The sequence below is a fragment of the Ornithodoros turicata genome, chromosome 3, assembly GCF_037126465.1.
Source record: "Ornithodoros turicata isolate Travis chromosome 3, ASM3712646v1, whole genome shotgun sequence".
Taxonomy (NCBI): Eukaryota; Metazoa; Arthropoda; class Arachnida; order Ixodida; family Argasidae; genus Ornithodoros; species Ornithodoros turicata.
In genome coordinates this window covers 106233628-106256167 of record NC_088203.1, presented here as the reverse complement: position 1 = coordinate 106256167, position 22540 = coordinate 106233628, and the positions used below count along the sequence as shown (strand labels likewise).

At 46.3% G+C, this 22540-nt stretch overlaps 2 protein-coding genes across 2 annotated transcripts in view; one reads left to right on the top strand and one right to left on the bottom strand.

Moving 5' to 3' along the window:
- Positions 1–4217: 4217 nt before the first annotated feature.
- Positions 4218–5658, bottom strand: LOC135389115 (calmodulin-beta-like). Its single transcript, XM_064619119.1, has 2 exons — positions 5398–5658; positions 4218–4562 (listed from the first exon to the last, which is right to left on the bottom strand). Exons 1-2 carry the CDS (start codon positions 5608–5610, stop codon positions 4269–4271), a joined length of 507 nt encoding a protein of 168 aa, XP_064475189.1. The 5' UTR covers positions 5611–5658; the 3' UTR covers positions 4218–4268.
- A 4365-nt stretch (positions 5659–10023) lies between these two features.
- The window catches only part of LOC135389113 (mucin-19-like), a 45490-nt gene continuing 32973 nt past the window's right edge, over positions 10024–22540 (top strand). Inside the window, exons 1-14 of the mRNA XM_064619115.1 lie at positions 10024–10133; positions 15798–15889; positions 17243–17290; positions 18563–18610; positions 18802–18834; positions 18890–18919; positions 18972–19106; positions 19374–19640; positions 20012–20047; positions 20241–20288; positions 20339–20386; positions 20503–20523; positions 21001–21123; positions 21184–21450. Coding sequence (XP_064475185.1) covers positions 10054–10133; positions 15798–15889; positions 17243–17290; positions 18563–18610; positions 18802–18834; positions 18890–18919; positions 18972–19106; positions 19374–19640; positions 20012–20047; positions 20241–20288; positions 20339–20386; positions 20503–20523; positions 21001–21123; positions 21184–21450 — 1276 coding nt within the window. The 5' untranslated portion in view covers positions 10024–10053. The remainder of the gene's footprint in view (positions 10134–15797; positions 15890–17242; positions 17291–18562; positions 18611–18801; positions 18835–18889; positions 18920–18971; positions 19107–19373; positions 19641–20011; positions 20048–20240; positions 20289–20338; positions 20387–20502; positions 20524–21000; positions 21124–21183; positions 21451–22540) is intronic.

Below are 22540 nucleotides of genomic sequence, written 5' to 3'. Positions count from 1 at the left end.
ATATTGCGAGTCAGCACATGTTTGTGTGACGTTCCGCAGCATATAGGACTGCAGATAATTTCGAGGACCACCTGGAGTTCTTTAATGACACGCTGTGTTGGAAGCAATGTTTACCTCACCCATATTGCTACCGCCATCAGTCGGGATTGAACCCGCGGTCTTCAGCCCAGTAAATCAGCACATTGAGCTGATAAATGTTGTAGGCGCCAAACAGGAAGTCCACGTGACGCGCATTTGACTTGGAAGCCCAGGAAGCATGTTTGTGTTGCCCTTTGCGTTGTAGAACCTGACGTCTTAAACCTCTTTGTTAGGATACCCGAACAACACTCAAAAACAGTAAACACTGAAGCGTTCTACATTTACTTACGGTATACTAGCTGCGGTACCAGCTACGGTACGGTACGGTACTTACGGTAGTACTATAAGGGACGGTGTCTGCTATCGCCATCACTAACGGTACTAGCTTTCGCATGGTGGTCCACGCTTCTTCAGGTACCAAAGCCTGAGTGTCTATTGTTTTTGGGCGTTGTTTGAACTTTTCCCTCCCTTCCACTGCGTCTACTCAGTATACCCGATTTAAATGCGCGGCAACGCTACGCTGTTTAGATTCTGGTGGGAAGATAATCAACAACGACAACACAACAAATAGATTACTTACGCGAACGTTAGAAAAAGGCTGTCCGGTGGTGAAAAGAAGTGCGGTGAACACCGATTGAAGGCTGGAAGCAGCCAATATTTCCAACAGAGTCTACACGGACGAGAGGACAAAGGATTGGTTCGTTGTGTAGCCAAGATATGAACGAATGAACATCACAATTAAAAAAATGGCTAGGAAGCAAGCGGGCTGGTGAAGATAATGCATGATATAAAACCCCGAGACTAGGGAACACGAAGGGACAGAAACAAACACCAAGTCTCAAAAGACAAAAGAGTTCGTGTTTGTGTATGTCCCTTCGTTCCCTATAGTCTCGGGGTTTTACATCATGCATCGCAACTAACTTTTTATTCAAGACTGGAGAATGGGACAAAGCGCCATGCTTGACCACAATTAATTAATTATTCATTGACTTTCACATAAATCGTAGTTTTCCTAATCATGAAAGCGTTTAAACGTTTAATGTTGTTACGTTTAAACGTAGCAACAGTTAAACAATAATTAAAACCCCTATTACGTATACGCCGCGTAATACACGTACGCCGCAGAAGATGCTGGTTGTTTTTATGTATTGTATTTGTATACGAGAGGTAATTTGAAAAATAATCGTAATTAACACGATTGAGACCGGAGATTATTGGAAGGTAAGTGAGATCCCTCATCGGAAGTCCCTTGCCAGAGAGAGAAAGGGGCAAGTAGGTAAAGGGGCGTACAGAACGAGAAGCAGTACAGAACAAGTTCAAACGTATGCCGTATGTCAGTCCTGTTATCAACGTACGTTTCAAATGTCGTTGAGAATAAGGAACGAAACAGTTTCTACAAACGGTGTTCGGTTAACGCAGTGACTAGTCGGCTTCTTGACGTCTACCGACATCACATGTGACCAACTGCATGAGCTGCTAGCATAGACCAGCGTTTCCCAAACTTTTGGCGGTGACGGACCCCCGGAAGCGATGAGAACCAATTCACGGACCCCCCCCCCCCCCCCCCCACACACACACACGCAGACATACAAATATACCGGGATACGCGCTGTGTACACTGCATTGCAGACTTCGTTTAATATGCGCGACAGGGTATACCAAGGACCGAAATTAATGTCAACTCTCAAGATTGATAATACCAAACAGAGGTATCATCTGTAGTGCCACCATCGCTGCAAGAGGTCCGCAGGCTGCCAAATATAAAATACGCTAAACACAGGAACACTCTCAGTCAGTTCGAACTCGAAGCAAAACGACATGACGCACTGAATTTTACATGCTAGCCAGTGCATAACCAGCAACCTCGTCAGCTGCTGCGTGCTTTCGATACAGCTTCAGAAACGATTCCGGACTGGTTTCTTCTTCTTGTTTGTATGTGTATGACTCGGACAAACGTGCATTGCAGGACTTTTCTATCAGCAATTAGAAGCTAGCCGTTGAAGCATGCTTGTAGCAATTTTGGAAGTTCTGGGTGTTTGGAAATCGGGCAGCATGTACGAGCGCGTGTTTGTGGGGACGAAAATCCTCACTGAAATGTGAGAGACGGTCGCGGACCCCCACGGACACTCTCGCGGACCCCCAGGGGTCCGCGGACCACACTTTGGGAAACACTGGCATAGACGACGCTTCTCATATGTATAGTCTCTCATATGCTACGTGTTTCCTGGTGTGTATGTGTGTCCGTCTCATCTTTTTCATCGCCGTTCCATTCATATATTAAACCACGTGCACTGAGGTTATGGTTATGGCGGGCTAGTTATGGTATCGCTGCGGGGAAACACGTCACGCCATCATCATTCATGTAGTATAGTTGTTGTTGTTACACGTGAACAACATATATATGCATATAACATGCATCTCTAGGCATGGAATGTGTGTCAGCGAATATGTTTATTTGGAGCTCAATTGACTCAGTAATCGTCAACCACTCAGTTGTGGTTGACAATTGAGACGTGATGACGTTGTAGAATTTGCTGGGTTGGCTTGAAATGCGCCGCATATAGGTGAACTCCGCTTCCACAAGTACGCACCATAATGAAGGGTCCTCCGTCCGGCGTGAGGTCAGTGGTATTCCTGGGGTAGACAGAACAGCTTTGGCTTCATTACCATGGTTGGACATGCTGGTGTCCCTAACTAGATCAGGCTTTGCTAGATATCAAATCACGTTCGACTCACCAACTGTGGAGTCAAATTGACTCAGTCCACACAGTTCGAGAATCAAGTGATGATTTTAATGAGCGAGCGTTCTGCGTGAACGGGATCATTATCGCTCAGTTTTTCCATTTATATAGTGTCCACGTGGTCGTTCAACACGACTATGCGAGCGTCACCATAGTGAATATTGCGAATAACTGAACAGACCTGCACTGTAAGCCACCTCACATACCGCCGGCCTCGGTAGGCTTGCTTAGATCAAGATCGCGGGTTCCGGAACCCGCGTACTCGACAGGAATGGCCATTCCTGTCGAGTACGGTAGCAATATGGGGAAGGTAAACATTGCTTCCAGCACCGTGTGGCGGGAACTTCCGGCGCACGTCAAAAGAAACCCAGGTGGGGTCCAAATTATCCGCAGTCCTACCCACACCAAAAAGGAGGAGGCAGCCTAAGCTCAAGGGGACTCTCTCCACCTTCCGTCTCCTAAGTTTCACACCAAGTGACTATCCTTCCTTTCGAGCTCATTGATTGCTAGTTGCATATTATTGAAACAGTTCTTTTAATCACAACTTGCCCGCACTCACAACTGTTCGTGCAGTCGACTCCGTTACAAAAAGATAACACACTTGGTTGTTCCGATTTAGCTGACAATCTTTTCTGGTGAATAGGGGCGAGATACTCGTGCTGCCACGTTATTCATGATTTGGTCATTCTTACATATTTTGAACGGATTTTTGAGGCAGATTTTGCGAGAAAGAGTGGAATCTGTGCATATACAGGGTGTTCAGAATTAAGCTTTCACTAGCACTCTATAAATAGGCGAACAAAAGAAAAACTGGTGCTATTTTTCTGTTCCTTGAGTAAGAAACAGGTGCTACATAATTAGCAGCACCTGCTTCTTACACAAGTAGCGTAAAGTTATCATCCGGTTTCCTGTCATCGCTGTGTTTGAGTAGCGCTCGTGAAAGCTTAATTTTGAACACCCTGTATGTTATTGGCTGGTAATGAATCGCCTAAAAATTGAATATATATGAATTATACATGGCCAACCTTTCGAAAGCGTCTTCACTGTTACGACCAGAACAACAGTAGATGTAATTGTCTAAGTATAACTAACCAGCCGCTCGCTTCAAGTTAGCGAATTGCAAATGCCTGTTTTTTTTTAAATAAAGTGGATTAGTGCTTGCTTCTGTAATTATTACTCTTATTTCATTTGTAGAGGACGGTTCTGGCACGCCGTCGCCACGGGGTAAATGACGCCCAGCGTTGTCCTTTATGGCAACGAAAACTTGGCCGATACCAGACCCCTGAAAAAAATGTATCCACAGACCTGTGACTGTGGCATCGCTGTGGAAAGACCATAATTTTCTCACAGCAAGTCCACTGTTGTTGTTCGCAGTGAATATCAACTCAACGCAGGAGCGACATTTGGTCTTTTACTGATCAAGCAAAGGCGTTATCTCGAAGAGAGTCGTCACTTGGACGTCATCATGCTGACGAACTCGTCGTAGTTGATCTGTCCGTCGCCATCCTTGTCCGCTTCCCTTATCATCTCGTCCACCTCCTCCGTGGAGAGTTTCTCGCCCAAGGTGGTCATTACGTGCCTCAGTTCTGCAGTGCTGATGAAGCCGTCGCCGTTGCGGTCGAACACCTTGAAAGCTTCACGGATTTCTTCTTCGGTATCCAGCGCACGAACGTTCTTCGCCATGATGGTCAGGAATTCTGGGAAGTCGATCCTGTCACGGATCTCTTCAGAGCCAAGAATATCCTAAAAAGATATTAAATATCACGTAGGTCCGCCACGACATTTCTACACGTACAGACTTATCTGCGCGACCCCGCCGTTAAACAGCGTTCGCGAAAAGTGCACGGTTCTGAGCTACCATCGTGTCGTCTATTTCTTCCTGTACGGAATATATCCTCTGGCTTGTCTGTGTTTGTTTGAAACAGGGGAGTCATTTCTGCCATTACCGAGGGCTCTTAGGCAGTACCGTGATGTTCTCACCCCCCTTGAGAAAAATCCTGGATTAAACGATCACAAAGCTTCGTTGAGTTGGCTACGAAGCAGCCTTTCTTAGCACGCAGAACAAACATACTCGTATATGCAAACGACCATACTCTTGGCGGACGGGACAAGATGACATTATGTCTAGGAAGCGGGACCTGGAGCTCAACATGGAGGTCAGCAATGATATTCCCTTTGCGAATGTCAGACGACGGCCACGAACACTCACAAAGTACACAAACAGGATCTTCACAACATGCGCATATTTCACGTGTAACTACCAAGCTTAAATATAGATGTATAAGCAAGATGAGTGCCTGCCCAGGCATCACTTTTAGAACATAAACAAAATGCTCTACAGGAAATGTAAAATTTGAACAAATGATGTAACAGGATTTGTAAAATGTTTTTAACGGGGGTAATATTTGTAGACCTGCTGATGATGTTTGTACAGGCATCGAAACGTCCAATTTTTATCGTGTTTCTTACATTATGTCGAGTCGGTTTGTTTTACCAGTAACATAACTGCCATTGATCTTGTAGATTGACCCCAAAGCGTTGCTGTTCCGAACGAGTAGAACAGCCTAGGACATCTAACCTTTATGTCAGCTTCGGTGGGATTGTATCCCAAGGAGCGCATGACGGTGCCCAAGTCCGAGGAAAGAATGCTGCCACTGCCATCCTTATCGAATAAAGTGAAGGCGTCCTTGAATTGGGATAACTGATCTTCCGTTAGCTGTAGGCTATCTCCTTCGTGCGTTTCTCCCCTGTGTTCATCCTTGGACGGCCTGCAAACATCCGCCTTGTTCATAGTGACGAACGACCACTGGCTCGTGATGGGGCATTGATGACACTAACACTTGAGCTGGCTCATTGACTTCAAGATCACGCTGAAGAAGGGGATGCTGGTATCGGATGAACGCTAAAATTAATGCTGCACTGGCGTCACGTTGTCCACCTCTGTGAGGCCGACAACGACGAGCCCTTTCACCAGAACCACAACCAATGCTGCACTGACAAACGATCGACGGTGAATGAATGTCCATGATGTGTCGTGGAGGGATACCATTTCCTCTACATTAGTCCAGCACTAGCTGTGGCGCTTCCGACAAGACTTGTCTGTTCTCTTCCGTCTCTTAATTTCTGGTCGCTCTGCCAAATGCGGCCCACGTACCTTGCTCGTGGCTGAAAACCTTTGTTGTTATTGCTCCTCAAGCGGGATGGCGGGTTTAGGCTGAAAAGGCCCCGGAAACATTTTTTTTTTTTTTTTTGCATTTAGTGCAGCATTCGTTCTGGCATTACTATCTATAGTAGTAGGTCGCGGTTCCGAGGAATACTGGCATGCATACGTCCAGGGCTTTGCATCTTCGGCGGGTGTTGGGATCAGGGTGTTGAAGACAACACACATAACCAGCTGGTTACTGCCATATATATTTAGTATACCGCAACCAGCGAGCCCAGTAGGCTATTGCGTCTACCAGACCCAGTGAAGAGACAAGACCCTGAGTCACGCACGCTGTCATTAGCAAGCTTTAGTAGATCGGAAGGTGTTCACGATAACGATTCCGAAAATATGATAAGCCAATCGCCCTGTTTTTCTCGAGCGAGTGACATCACATTGCTAAGCTTGAATTTGATAACTTTACATTACACCAGCTTGATTGCGTTTTAATGCCTTGTTCATAGACAACTTCCTGTATCGTGTCGTTTTTGCCGAGTCTTTCCGATGTACTAAAACACGCTATTAGTGAGTGTAAGTAGACCATTCCTAACGTGGCTTCCGATGTACCGTGTCTATCGCATCCAAGCAACTTCCGCACCGTGTGTCGGAGATTTCCGGCGCACATCAAAAGAACCCCAGGTGGTCGAAATTATCCATAGCCCTACCTGCGGGCACGTGCAGCATGTCGTCACGCAAATAGGCTGACTCACCTTACGTGTGAACCTACTCCCAATTTGAATTTGAACGCCAGGGTGCATGACTCAGAAGCTTACCCATTGATTGGGTGCTGTAGATGCGGTACTTCGGAAGTCACGTTATCAGCGGTCTACTATAACACTCACTACTCGCACTGTCTACTCTCTACTAGACACGGTAGCTTGACGGTGAGTCATGCACACTGCCACTGGTTCTCGTAGGTACGGTAGCTTCACGGTCACGCGCACTCATGGACGCGTGCATGACTCAGATTCTTATCTGCTGGGTGTGGTAGACACGGTACTTCGGAAGCCACGTTATCAACGGTCTACTGGCTAGACGTTATCAACGCGGCTTCCGCAGTACCGTGTCTACCGCACCCAATCAGCAGATAAGATTCTGAGTCAGGCACACTGCCATTGGTTCCGGTAGGTACGGTAGCTTCACGGTCACGTGCACTAATGGAAGCGTGCATGACTCAGATTCTTATCTGCTAATTGGGTGTGATAGGCAAGGTACTTCGGAAGCCACGTTATCAACGGTCTACTGGCTAGACGTTATCAACGCGGCTTCCGCAGTACCGTGTCTACCGCACCCAATCAGCAGATAAGATTCTGAGTCAGGCACACTGCCATTGGTTCCGGTAGGTACGGTAGCTTCACGGTCACGTGCACTAATGGAAGCGTGCATGACTCAGATTCTTATCTGCTAATTGGGTGTGGTAGGCAAGGTACTTCGGAAGCCACGTTATCAACGGTCTACTGGCTACACGTTATCAACGCGGCTTCCGCAGTACCGTGTCTACCGCACCCAATCAGCAGATAAGATTCTGAGTCAGGCACACTGCCATTGGTTCCGGTAGGTACGGTAGCTTCACGGTCACGTGCACTAATGGAAGCGTGCATGACTCAGATTCTTATCTGCTAATTGGGTGTGATAGGCAAGGTACTTCGGAAGCCACGTTATCAACGGTCTACTGGCTAGACGTTATCAACGCGGCTTCCGCAGTACCGTGTCTACCGCACCCAATCAGCAGATAAGATTCTGAGTCAGGCACACTGCCATTGGTTCCGGTAGGTACGGTAGCTTCACGGTCAGGTGCACTAATGGAAGCGTGCATGACTCAGATTCTTATCTGCTAATTGGGTGTGATAGGCAAGGTACTTCGGAAGCCACGTTATCAACGGTCTACTGGCTAGACGTTATCAACGCGGCTTCCGCAGTACCGTGTCTACCGCACCCAATCAGCAGATAAGATTCTGAGTCAGGCACACTGCCATTGGTTCCGGTAGGTACGGTAGCTTCACGGTCAGGTGCACTAATGGAAGCGTGCATGACTCAGATTCTTAACTGCTAATTGGGTGTGGTAGGCAAGGTACTTCGGAAGCCACGTTATCAACGGTCTACTGGCTACACGTTATCAACGCGGCTTCCGAAGTTCCGTGTCTACCGCACTCAATCAGCAGATAAGATTCTGAGTCATGCATGCTGCCATTGGTTCCGGTTGGTACGGTGGTTTCGCGGTGACGTTATCAATGGTCTACTAACACTCCCCAAGCAGCACAATGTACTGAAAGTCGAGTGCAATAGGGGTGGACGGTATGTGTCTTACCAATGTTCTTTAGTTTCACCAGTCTGTTCAAGGCCTTCCACCTACCCGTCCACCCCTATTGCACTCGACTTTCAGTACATTTTGCTGCTTGGGTCTAATGGCAGCGTGCATGACTCAAAATCTTATCTGCTGATTGGGTGCGATAGACACAGTACCTTGGAAGCCACGTTATCAACCGTCTACAGGTTCCGCGTTGTCAATGTGGCTTCCGAAGTACCGTGTCTACCACACCCAATCAACTGATAAGGTTCTGAGTCATGCACGTTGCCATTTGTTCGGGTAGGTACGGTGGTGATGGTGGTATAACTGCTTGCCGTAGTTGGCCTCGCAAGGTGGGCAACGTCGCGACTAACGCAGATCCGTAAAAAAACAGGTGTGTAGGTTCGGATTTGCAGTGAAGTCCTATCAGATGTTAGACGATGAACGATAGAACACCTGAAAATGTAAATGAAAATAAAAATCACTGTGGGGATGCTTGACTAAGGTGTTGAAGAGCACTCGGCGAAAGGGTCACTTGTGATGCTTCCTTAGAGACGGTATATCAGCTTGGTATCTCTCAGGAAGGAATCCAGTTTTGACGCGTGATAACGTCTTTCTGCCGGCGTTGAGCCGCCAATACTTGCGCGCCATTGCGGATGATGGGATCTAGACGCTTACGTCTTTCCTGACTGTAGGCAGGGCATTGTAGAATGACGTGTTCAATTGTGTCGAGGGATGTCGGACAGAAAGGGCATGTTGGATCGTTCGTAGTCTTCAGGCGGGAAGTATGACGTTGGCTAGGTACGGTGGCTTCACGCTGACGTTATCGACGGTCTACTCCAATGGCAGTGTGAATGTCTCAGAATCGACATGGTACTTCGAAAGACACGTTATCAACGGTCTACTAACATTCACTCATTGACGGTGAAACACCATGAAGTCACGTGACCGCAGGGTAGGACTGCGGATAATTTTGACCACCTGGGGTTCTTTTGACGTGCGCTGGATATCTCCGACAAACGGTGCTGGAAGCATTGTTTACCTCTCCCACATTTCTACCGTCCTCGGCCGGTATTGAACCCGCGATCTTGAGCTCAGCAAGCCAACAGATTCCCGACTGAGCTACCGAGGCCGTTTTAAACATTTTAATGAGCAGTATTAGAGCATGCAGACATACACTATAGAAGCGATATGACACAGTGTGAAAGGTAACCGACGCCTCTCACTATGTACATACTATGTACATAGTGAGAGGCGTCGGTTCAGCAGGCTGGCATTTCAAATGAACGTCACGATGTCCAATCGTGACGCAGGAAAACACTCCGAGATTTAGCCTTTACTTTTTCGTATCGCTTTTGAAAACCCTTTCAAATAAGAACACAAATGAGTTGGCACCTATACAGATCTTGGCAACGGCTTCTTATGTCTCCATACATGCTTGCCACTGTATCCGGCCAGAATGAGCAGACGACGCAAAAAGGGTTCTTCCTAAAGGAGACTTCCCTGTTTGTTGCAAATTGTCCTCCAGCGAGAGAAAAAATATAAATAAAAAATAAACGGAGAAAGAAAAGAAAACAGAAAGCCCTTACTACCAGCCCTCTTACCACCTTGTTTCAAAGTCTAATCTTTAGGTAACCCAGTAAGGCGTTCGTTATCTCTGGAAGCGGCGTGTAATGTAACTGGTCGCGCCTCAGCGGTCATAAGCCTTACAGACATCGAAGCCAGCCTCAGTGCATCGTGGCACCATGGGTTGGACGGGATGTGCGATAGCTGCCGTCCTTCTGCTAAGCTTCGTCGTCGGAAACCAAGGGATAGTCCCAAAAAGGTAGGGCCCTTTTTACATTTGTCACAGGAAATTCACTTTTGTTCCGTCTGACGGATGCACGAATCCGACGGGTTAAAAATGTTTTTAATTCGTAATTCAAGGTTGAACGAACGACACCTATACTTACTGTGCAACTCATAGCTTTGTATAGGGTAGTGACAGCGTGTCTTGCTGCGCTAGGGCGACGAAAAACCTGACGGAAATCGATATGGAAGTGTGGCGTCCCGTGGATGACGATGTCGGGCTTTACCGAAAATAGAGAGTTTTAGTACATCGTACGCTATTGCCTTAGCGTGCGTAAGGGCCAGCGTTGGTGGTTCTACACACTGTGCGAAGCTCTTTCTCTTATGGGCGTGCGCAGAACCATCAACGCTATCCCTTACGTACGTAAAGGCGATAGCGTACGATATACAAAAAACTCTGTAATGTCAGACAGCGTTTGACGTAAGGTGGAGGGATGTGAAACGCAGCAGACTCGTGTGACAACTGAAATGTTAGTGTACGCCTTTCAAGGAGCGCCATCTAAACCGAGTTGTTCATCTGTGTGTGATTTCTGTATAGAATCGACGACTCCATATGAGAGGATGTGTTATGAAAATCGGCACACGGGATAACAGTAGACGACGACTATACGTCTCTCCATGTATGTTTAGCGACGCTGCTGCATTTAAATTACTCACTGGCTAACACTTAAATCGCTATCTGGAAGCAAAGTATAGTTAGTGGTAACACGCACGATGCATGCGTTGTTTGGTCACGTTTGAAGCTGCCTGTAATGAAATTCAAATCGGGATTTAAACCGTGATTTTATCCACTGCTTCTGCCCTTCGTCTTGATCGTGACGCATTCAATGAGGATTATTCGCACGACGTCATGCGCAAGGAAGCGTCAAAGTCGTTAGCTAGCAGATTTTTTTCATCACGTTCATCTTGCATTTTCTGTCTCTAAATTTTTGTACTGCGCGAATGTTATTTGTACATCATCCCTCTAATTTTCATATTTTCGACGTTTATAGTCTTCTGGATAGCATAGCACAGCGAACGAAACCGAAAGCAAACCTCGTGGCGACGGTCTCGTCCTTTCGAAGCTGGTGCCCTCTAACGCGGTGATGTCAGTGAATAAACTCTCGTCATCACAATGTATTCGTCATGACGCAACTTGCAACAACACCCTTCTGTAGCGCTTTGACAGAATTGAAAAAAAAAAAAAAAAAATTTGTGTGCGTCCTTTCTATTTATATTTTTCCCTATATAGTCTCGAGTTTCGTTATGTATAAAATTGGACACACGTTAGGAAATTTGGCAATTACGTCGTGTACCCAAACGACTGCACTAATTTAAGACTGGCGCAGGAATGTGTATTAATCAAAACTTCCCAGAACTGCATAGTTTTGTAGGCTAACAAACAATATAGGCCTATTTAGGCCCATGGTCCATAGAAGTGTTCGCGAAATCTTTTTGTTTGTGTGTTTGTTTTTAGGCAAGCAAGGCTGTCATTCCGAGGAAGCTGACAGCGACTTTACAGAAAACAGGGCAACAAAATTCATTTTTTCTTATTTTACATTCCGCTTTACACCGCTTTGCACTCTTAAAAATGCACTTCACCGCAAAGCGCTCCTAGCCAACCATCATCTCAAATGATATCATTATCTGCCCTGATTTGTTGAAAGAGGGAGGCATACGCCTCTTTTGTGACAATTATGCGCATTTTTAAGAGTGTGTGGCTGTGTGCGACCGTGGAGAGAGGATAGCAGAAGAAAAGTGGTAGAGATGAGATGCGTCTCGGGTCGACTTCAGGAAGACACCCGAATGCAGAGAAAAAAAAAAGACACCTTCGACAGCAGAGCCAGTGGTGAAATTCGATCCAAGCACCGTTCGGCAGTTACTCTGGACCAGAAAACGGATTCTATGTCCAAGTGTCTGGCGAATTCCAGACAGATGGCTGTGATGCCTGTGACGAGGAATGTGTCTGCCGCTTGAAACGTCTTAACACCCGTCTCGGCGACACTATAATCAGTGTTAACATCCGAGGTCAGAGCCACTGATTAGAACCCGAAGAACGTCGGCGAAATTCGATGCTTGCTGGGAGTTCCCTCGTGGTCGTTTTTCCTCCTACCTGGCACAAAAAAATTCTGCTGGTACGTGCGTCTGCCCTGTAAGCGATAATGGATCCGCCAGATATATATTTTCTGTCAGAATCTACTCATTTCCTTTCACCGCGCTTCAGGAAAAAAAAAAAAAAAGACACAAAAAACGCGAAGGTTAAAAAACGCCATTATTTGAAACAGTTCAAAGGTGCGTAGAAGATTTCAAAATAGCAACTATTGAACTAAGTAGCATAAGCAATGTATAAAGCTAGAACTAGACGCGCCAACACCATTTTCACGCATTCACAAACCGAAATAAACAGCGGTGTAACCAAAGAAAAAAATCACGATGGAAGGGAAAACGCGATAAACTTACGCTCATAAATCTTTTCACCAATATTAGGCGTTTGCCAAATTATTCTTCGCGATGATGGTAAGAGAAGAAACACGGAGATGTAATCTCGCTTACCGCAGGACAAGCTACTCCAGATCTAGTAGGTCTAATACCACTGTCACACGAGCAGTCTTCAACGACCTTTGAGATCAATGAACACTGAAAATGCAGGTAGCACCACCTAGCGTGTAATGTGTCAACCTCTAAGAAAACATTGGATCCAATGCTCGTTGAGAAGTTGACGCGTTACACGCTTGGTGGCGCTACGCGCATTTTAAATGGTCGTTGGCTTCAATGGCCGTTGAAGGCTGCCCGTGTTACAATGTTATAACATTGTTGGTGACGTAACATCGCTAGTATAATGTGTACTGATTGCGCAACACTTCCGACACATGTACTTTTGGAATCTTGCTGTGCTATGGCATTATGTTGCTCAGGACAAGCTCGCGTGGTGTAGCAGTTAGGATGAGCGCCTTCCGTGCCGGGACTGGGAGGTGACACGGGTTCGGATCCTTTCACCGGCTGTGCTGTCTGAAGTTTTCCCTGGGTTTTCCGGCGGGCTTTCCAGAGGCATATCGGCGCAGTTCCTCTTTGAAGGCGGCCCAGGACGCTCTGTCCCCAACTCCTTCTTGGTGGAGTTATACAAAAATGTTCTTAACTCGGTTCACTGTATCCACACAAACTGTGATGCACAACGGACTTCAAAAATGATATTTGGTTCATTTTGTCCCGTTAGTTAGTCATCCCCACTCAGACTACCAATCCAATCCAATCTCCCAGTGCTGTCTGATAAGTTCACACGTTACACGCCTGGTGGCGCTGCGCGCACGTTCAATGACCGTTAGTCTCAATGATCATTCTAGATTACCCGTGTGACAGACGGGGCAAAATATAAGTGCCGTAAGTGAACATTATGTGAACATTCCACCAATTTTCGAAAAACAAACAAACAAAAACCCAAACTTCATAGATTCGGATTCGCCAGGAGTAGGTGACGTCATGGAGAGTTGGCGTCTTTTTCCTAGCAACAGCGCGAAAGTCTTCGCTCTCGACCGAACGTTGGAAATCTGTGGGGTGGAGACGGTCAGTATTGCTAGACGACTGGGTAGATTAGGCACCACAGGACGTCATGTTTCTCACCCACGTCACATGGGGAGACAATATTTTGGGAGAATACAGTGGGAAACACGTGGATTCCAATGTGGCAAAAATTCGGTAAGATTCTAAAGACACGAGATTTACCGCGTATTCGCACGAGCGACATTTACCAGGCTGTTACAGCGGATGATGCAAGAAACGTCATAGCTTTCTGCTGTCACGTGATCGCGAGAGCTCAACGTCGTATCTTCACGTACTCTGCTAACCGTGGGGAATGTCTCGCGACACAGCCACAAGATATTCCGTAGCAGACGACAGGAAAAGACGCTGACGGTGTCATCAGCTAAGTGTCGTCTGCTAAGTGCGCGGTACGCCATTTCCTATATTCCGGCACCGCGTGGATACTCAACATAACATGGGACGGAAGTTCGGCTTCGTGAGCAGTTTTTTGCTTTTTTTTTTCTACAAGAATCTTCCGTGAGGATGTCGCTCACGTGAATGATTCAGGCACCGGTCCATCTCGTCAGCACAAACAGCCCGTTTATTATGCTCGGATTGTGTTTATACAGAATGCTTTGTTTATCCGTCACATATGTAAAAAAGAAAAAGCTATGGGAGCAGCACCGATGCCGTTTTTGCGAGCGGGTTATACGTTGTCAGGTTGACGTCCTGTGGGGAGGAGCATATGTAACTATTACCGACGACTAATTAACAAATTCATTAATTAACCTCTTAATTAGATGTTTTCGCGGAAATACGAGACTGAAGAATTGGAGGTGGCCATTATTTGAATCTACCCCCTTTCTAAAAAAATCCTGACAGGAGCACGTAATTTGAGATGCAAATCGCCAAACGTTGGTATTCAAAGGAGGTGAAACCAGAACTACGCACTTCTGGAGCGGGGAAACGACAACGGGTTCGGCTTACCTGGGCCGGAAAGCGGTCTATCTGGCCAACAGACAATCTAGAGGAATAAAATGGGGGAATTGGTAATAGTTCATATCTGAATACTTCCACCTTCAGTCCAATGAATGCACCTTCCGTCTTATCAGAACCGTCACCCGTGCTGCAGTATTCAGATAACAACGGATCATCTTTTATTCCAATCAGCTCTATCACTACAAGGCACATGTCCCTCCGCCGCGAATGCGCTTTCCCTCTTTCTGTGATCGGGATGTGTTTCGTCTCATTTGCATACCACAGTTTGCCGATTTATATAAAGTATGAGCTCGTCTCAGGATCTTTGAGAAATAATGGTCGCCTCCAATTCTGCTGCCTCGCATTTTCGCTAAAACAACTACTCGTATATCCTACACAATTTACACAGCTCCATCTAGCAACCGTATCTCAAACTTAATAAGACGTTACACGATTACGACTCTGCACCTGGAAGGAACCACAACACAATCTGCAAAGCATACCCAGACTTGAAAGAGAATCCGCCTGGGTGACCACTAGGGTCTGTTACGCAAGTTTGTCCATGCGACCGCAGCGCCAACTTCATCCTCAAGTGGAGAGCGCCCTTACTAGACGGTCGTGTGTTCAGTGTCTTATACCGCTGTACCGGGAACGTAATCTCATTTGTGAATCATTGCGCCACGATTTTTCGGAGCCGCAGTGTAGGCGATATAAATGCTTGTGTACGAACAAACATCCGGCAACACGACCATAATTGGCGCTGCACAATACGGTTCTGAGCACCCTCAGATATCGTGGAACAGGTCCTCCACAGAAAGATCAAAGCTTGAAAGCATCCTTGCGAAGCTGGACAACCGACCCCTCGCTTTCTGACATTATACCGCATACAAGAACGCGAATGAGCCTCAGCAATGGGTTGTATCTCCACATCCCAGAATGTTGTGCCTTTTTTGTGTGTCTGTCTGTTTAGTTTTGCTTGTCTCACTTTTGTTTTATTTAGCATCTTACAAGAAGTGGAGAAGCACGCTCCAAATAATAATTAGCTCCGACCAATATTTTAAAACAGACTCCAAAGAATAATTAACTCGTCGCTGTTTGAGATAAGAATGTGTACCTCGTAAATGCGGTTTATGACATAGTTGGTTACTAAAAATGGTTCCACGAACAGGTCACCAGCATGTTCCAGCGACGCCTGCCCAACGGTACTGCCACTGCCCAAAGTCGTCCCTCCCGAGTTAATATGTGGAGGCAGGAAGAAAGGTATGTGTTTTGGATGCCACCTAAGTACAGGGTCGATACCTCGCTGGCAGGTGTCTAAGTTAGAGATTGCAATATACTTTTTCCTTTCTTCTTTCATGTTTCAAATATATGAGAGCAGTGCTGATGCCGTTTTTGTACGTGACTTCTATGGGAAGGCCGACGTTTTGTCGGCACGCAACTACTAGAATAGTAATTGCCTAAAATCAGCTAGTTAGAGGGGTTGCGACAATTCGTCTCAACAACAACAACAATAAATGAAGAAGTGATGATGACATGGGATCAATTCGTCTCAAGTTTCTCCGGATATATGTAAATGCAATTATTTGCGTCGATGTGAACTTGCATTACAACTTTTACAGGAAAGCAAGTAATAGAGGCGTAGGAAACCGGCACGGCTGCTTGTTTTTTGTTTGTTGGTTGTTTGTGTCTTTTTAGTTCTTTTTTAAACGCCTCTTGGTCATCACGAGGTTGGTTTTTCTACTTTCTTTTCTGTTCGCGAGTTCTGGAGTAGCCTGACCCAACTTTGTCGGGTCTCATATCTCCATATTTTTATATCTCAATCAATCAATCAAACCGGCACTGCGATTACCGAAACTCAAACTCCTTTGACGCAGGCGTCTCCTTCAGTCAGGAAGCGCGAGAGAGGTCACGTGCTTACAACTCTACGAATGGGAATGGCCGGAGCTCTGATGTCAGAGCTGCCATACGTGTGTGCAAGGGTTTAATCTCCCCGAGCATGACACCTACAATGACGTACAATGTGTGCATGATGTAATAAACGGAATCTATCAAAGTGCCACGACCCCTTTAACGTTTCATTTAGAGGTTTTGGGGGAGACGAGAGATTGAGCCAGTCATTCCTTAAAGCCGCCCTCTTTTCTAAAGATTTTGAAATGCGCACGCACTTTGGGTGCCCTGACGCCAAGGGAGCCTCAGTCGTTCCTATTGGATCCCTCAAGTATGGGACCGCTTCGCTGGCGGAGATGTCTACCGCATGCTCAGCTAGACGGGATCAGTTGCGGTATTTGTGCTGCCGAATTTCTGCGCTTCTACACGCTAGGAAAAAAAAAATGCATCGAAAATAGTCCCTAAACTAAACTAAACTAGACAGAAAGGAAGAGGGCTTGGCTGGCAGCTGTCGCTTATTCGCGAGGTCTGAAAGTGGATATAACTTCGTAATGGTGTGGAGTGTACCCTATTCCTAACCCACTATCACTATTGCAACTCACCAGTTGAGGGCACGCGTTTCGTATTCAGTCTGGTTCAGGAATTGGAACTTTGTGTGTGTGTTTGTTTGCAGCAGTTTGTTGTGTGTTATAAAGACATATAATGAGCGTTAATTATTTCTTGTAGTCCTCGTCGTTGCTGTCGGCATGGAACAGGACTCTAGTCGTGGAGGAGGTAAGACAGAAGGAGGCTTCACGTCATGTTTGCCTCTTTGTATGCCATGCTCAGTCTGGTATATTCCACAGTGCGTCATATTCTATCTCTCTAACTGCGCTCACGTGGGCGCGCGCGTGTGTTTACGGGAAAAACATTGTAACCTTAGAGAATGTGAAGAGCGTTGGTCCTGTCCGTCCGAACACGGCCCCTCGTTGGCTCTCTCCGCTTCGAAGAGGAGCGATCGAGGGGCCGTGCCTTGGGAAATTCGTCGGCACGTCCTGTCAGTGTGATGGAGTCGGTACGGCCCTTCACCAAGAGGTTAATCAGGAGCTGTGGTTCGAGTCCCTCCTCTGTTTGGCTTTTCCGACGACTGTCCTATTCTTCAATCTTTCATTGTTGTTAGGCGTTTGCGTTGTGTCTGTGTGTCAGCCTCAGGATAGAATAGAATAAAAGAAGGACAAAAAGAAATGGAAACGTAGGGCGCACTCGTGCGACTGCTAAATTTCCATCATGAACTCAGTTGTCCTTAATATTACTCGCGATTTTGAATAATACGGAGATTTGCATGTGCAGCACAATGAGTCCGCGTACATGTTCCACAAGCTCGACGTGGAGCACTGGTTTTCACAAAATCCTGAGGTGATTGTCGACAAAAATACAAAAGCACCGTAACATCTACGAAGGAGGTAGTCAGAATATAAAGTCAAACGGTTAGAAGCATCTACTTTGAATGACAAGCTTTTGTGCAGAGTCTGCACTTCATCAGGTTTGTATTGTAATAGGTCAAAACGTTGAGAGTATATGGTAAAGTGATGAATGAACAAAATGCATGGAAAAAACGATGGAGGCTAATATGCTCGGAGTCACAGTCGTTAGGGTTTCACGTAAAGCGAAGGGTATGTTGTTCGTCATGGCTGGAGGTATTGTAGAAGTAACGCCGGACGTTGACGCCCTGGGTGATGTAATGTCGCGGTTAGCGCAACCGTGGCTCATGATGTTGTCCACCACATCGAGACCACGGGGCCTCGCCTTCCTTGCAGCAGGCCTCCAACTTAACGTACGCAGCACGACAAAATTCCTACGAAGGAAGACAAGAGACAACCTTGCTGGTCGAAGGTGATTTTACTACAGAGCTGAGCGCTCCTTCTGAATTCGCGCTTGTGTTGTGTGTTATGTCAGGCAGGTGCTGACAATGACGATGGTGCTACAAACGTAGTTGTCATATTTACACGAGCCCTGTCACTCTCAAACCCCAACGTGGTAGTTGATTTTTCTTTCTTTCTTTTAAAGCGCTTTCATGGATATCGCCTCACCGGGGAACAGATGTTAAAGTCCTTCGTAAGTAGCACCTTTCTTCGTGTACGGACAGTAACGACACAAAAATTCCATATTGTTTACAAAGTTGCGCCACCTCCCGGAGACTCCTCCCGGTGATGACGTCACGCCCACGTGCACCGGTACGGAGTCTCCGCAACTGTTTAAACCTTAACACCTTTAAAATACCGCTGAACTTGCTTCGATTTTCTCAGGCAACATGACCGACGGTGAGATGTCCATAGAAGGTGAGAGACATATCCGCGAAAGTTCCGTGAGTTATCAACACGTTCTTGTTTTCAGTGCTAAACGGGTCCTCTGTGGAGACGACTGGTACGTTATGGTGCGGTAAGGAACATGCGTACTCACTGCATTTACCCTCCAGCTCCGGAATCTTCCTGCAAAGAGTACAAGGTACAAATCCAGGCGGACCTGTCTCCTGGCACGGGCGGAAGGGTCCTTTCCAACTTGACCACTCTGCAGTTGTCTCCGGATTGCAATAGTCACCGCCTGTTTGAGCGTAAGTTTGACTCGAATGAAATCTTCCGCGTTACGAGGAATAGAATATATAGAATCCGCATTTATTATTTCGTCGCCAACCCTGTGTACCTTGTATTGGCGTCAGCGATGTACCTTCGGTTGCTGCTTCGGCCAGTCTGGGCTGTCATTGGTGGGACTGGATTACGTCACGCGGTAGCTCTTTTTAGTTCCCCACTCGGCGGGTGACCATCGACGTTAGAACTGTTACTTGGTCTTCCGGCAAACTGGATAAATGTGTTGCACTCAGGTCCCGGATACGCTCTATTCGTTCTTGGACGGCGTGATATGAGCCTCGTCGGTGCTGCCCTCTATGCTCTACCCGAGGGTGAAACACGTTTGCCTGCTTGCAATGGAGCTGAACCGGCACGCCGAAGACGTCCTGTCTTCCTAACTTCTCAAGAGGATGAGGAAGCGGAGGTGGAGTGCAAGGACACGGTGGATGAGGAAAAATGTCCTAACTGTTCCAAGGAATTGACTTCGGAGGATGCGTCGCTCATCTGCACGTCAGGAACAGGTGAGAGATTGTCCTGAAATACGATTGACGTACGCAACTACATAGTGAGGTCTTGGTGAGTTAGAGCTCACAAAAATTAAAAATGAAAGTGGATCACTCAAAACTCCCAGTGACTCTCGCAACGCGGGGAATGTGTGGGTCATGGAAGTGTTAAACGCTGCACCTGTGTTTGGGGGACCAACTTTCGTCACGTTGTCATTCGTCGTCTGTGACAAAAGAAAAGTGCGATTGGTGCGCATGAATAAATGAAACACATATAGTATGTGCTGCCACAACCAGAAACGTATTTTGAGAGAGCTCATGCACCTCTCCTTTAAGCACGGGTTTATTTTCATGTTTGCTGATATGAGAAATTCTGATATTCTTTACAGCCTTGGTGGTGAAGAAGCACCCTGATCGCGTTACAGGTGAGCGTCTTTGCATTGCGTTCAGTGATAGCACCCCGTTGACGGTAGGTGAGCTGCTACTATATCAGAAAGAGCACGATCAACTTGCAGTAACAAGTAGGATACCAATACTGACTGTCTCATTGTTTTCTTACCCATTATAATGGCACGTAAACCCAAATGCATTGCGGATCACGTTGATTTATATTTTCAGTGGAGAGCTCCAAGAAACCATCATACTTGCCTCGCCTGGCAATTTCCAGTAAGTTGTGCGTTGATGCCGTTCCCCATTGTAACGAACTCTGTTTACAGAAACCGCTGTGTCCAAGAAACATGCCGTGTTCAGCATTTCGATCACACGTAGGTACTTGTGCATAACCCAGAGAGGTTCCACACGCAGGAGCATTTCAATATCGCCGAGCAACAAATTAGTAAGTTCCCCGGAGGTAATATAGCGTGGTATTTCTCTTCCGCAGGCCGAGGTGTGAACACGACAGGTGAGGTCATTTTGAGTAATTACGGCAAGTAGTCTTAAGGCAGGCCCACAAAGCTACAGTCAAAAAGCGCCAGTAATACACACATCCTGCAGAGTCGACCACATGGTTGCGTACATCAAAAGCCAGTTTAGTTTGATGATTATAATCCAATTGCTCGCATTAATATGATAAATATAATGATTAGCTTCATAGAGAAGACTGAGTCCTACATTGTCCAGTCTGTTCGAGATGACACTGTTGTCAAGGAAACGATGATGCTCACAGGAAACGGACTATTTTTAGCTGTCGGCTTCCGTTACGTCCAAGCGACGGAAAAAGTGGTTTGTGCGTGAAATTTTACGCAGTGAGTAAAACGTAGAGCTCAACTTGATGAACTATGGATCGACCTTTAAAATTATTAAACGCGTCAAAAGATTCCCTCTGTAACACAGTGAAAAAATAAAAAATAAGGTAACTGTCCACTATCCTCGTATGTAGCACCGTGTAAGAAAGGGAAGTTGGAGATTATAGACGACGTCCAGCCAGGAGGCAGCAACACGCAGGCCAACTATATCAACTACGAGATTGGACGCCATTGCGGGTGCAGGTTTTTGGACGAAGGTAACTGTTGGACTGTTGGGACATTACGCGTTCTTCTGCAATGTTGATCCGCTTGTACAGATGGCAGCTATGCCATCTTGCTCAGCCCAGTCCTGGTGCCGGACACGGAGCGTGTAATGTCGCTGGATGGACGTTTCCAGCTCATCTCTCTGCCAGAGGGCAGGATCCAGTTGCCAACTTGTACCGACGCAGATCTGCTCATGGTTCATGACCAGGTACCCGCTGTGCGTTCATCCCAGAGGACTTGTCCAAAGTCCCCTTCCTGTCCAATATGCCACAACGCACTGCATGTGGACCTGTACGAACCTATCTGCAATGCGGCTACTGGTAAGTTGTTCAAATGGACACTCGAGGAGTCCTAGGATCGACGAAATTAAAGGGACACCAAAAATTCTTCTCTAATTATCATAGTTCATAAAGTTCACCATGTCCAAATACTGTAAAGCACTTTATTATTACATTACGTACTGTGATTATGATTACATAGTCGAGACGCTTTTCAGCATTTGATATTTTTAACGGTGATATTCGTAGGTTTCGAAATGCTGTAGTGTATAGTAGTAACTTCTGATTGCTCGGAACACTGTTTTCATTTTATCGTCGCGTTTTATTAGTACACTATTATAGAGGCTCTTGCTGTTCATGGGTATCTTAAATACATACTCAATACTTTCGAACACTGGAGCAGGAAGCAAGGGAGCTGATTTATACGTGAGTAAGGTAGCATCTCCTCATGGTTGAAGCTGGTATGAGTATTCGTACTCACTCTACAGCTTCAAGGATATGTTACCTTCCTCACCTTTACTTTCGTGGCCTCCAGCTTTTCGCGAATCGCGCGCATTCGCTGCCACTAAATTTCGCGAAAATCCTCGATGCTGTGATGCGATGTGATAGAGGAAGAAAAAAATGGGGACGCAAGTCATTCTCGATGCTAAAATTCGCTGCTCTAATGGCTTACTGGGCAATAAGCCCGAGATTGCGCGTGTCAATAAAAGTGGCATTGCAGATGCTTCTGCTGGAAAGTAGTTCACATGCTTCATATTGATAGTAACCTGTATGACCAACGGGTAAAAAGCAAAAAAGAAAACCCCGAAATTTCTGCGTGCCCTAAAAATATTCGCGAAGATGGGGACTCGCGAGTATTTATAAATTTACAGTATGCAGTTGACGTTAGCGAGCGTATTCGCCAAGCTGCTGCAGAATCACCAATCGGCGTGCCTTCCTTCTTTGCGGCTACGCGTCATCGGCTCGCTATCCGTCCCAACGCCGCATTAAACTGAAATTGTAAATTGTGCTTTTATTCAAACGGACCGACTGACATGTTACGGCTATGTCATACTCGTAACATTCTTAGGTGGCTGACGGAACTGTTTTGTTGGAACGGCTATCTGAGCATCTCATCTAACATCTCGTTCCT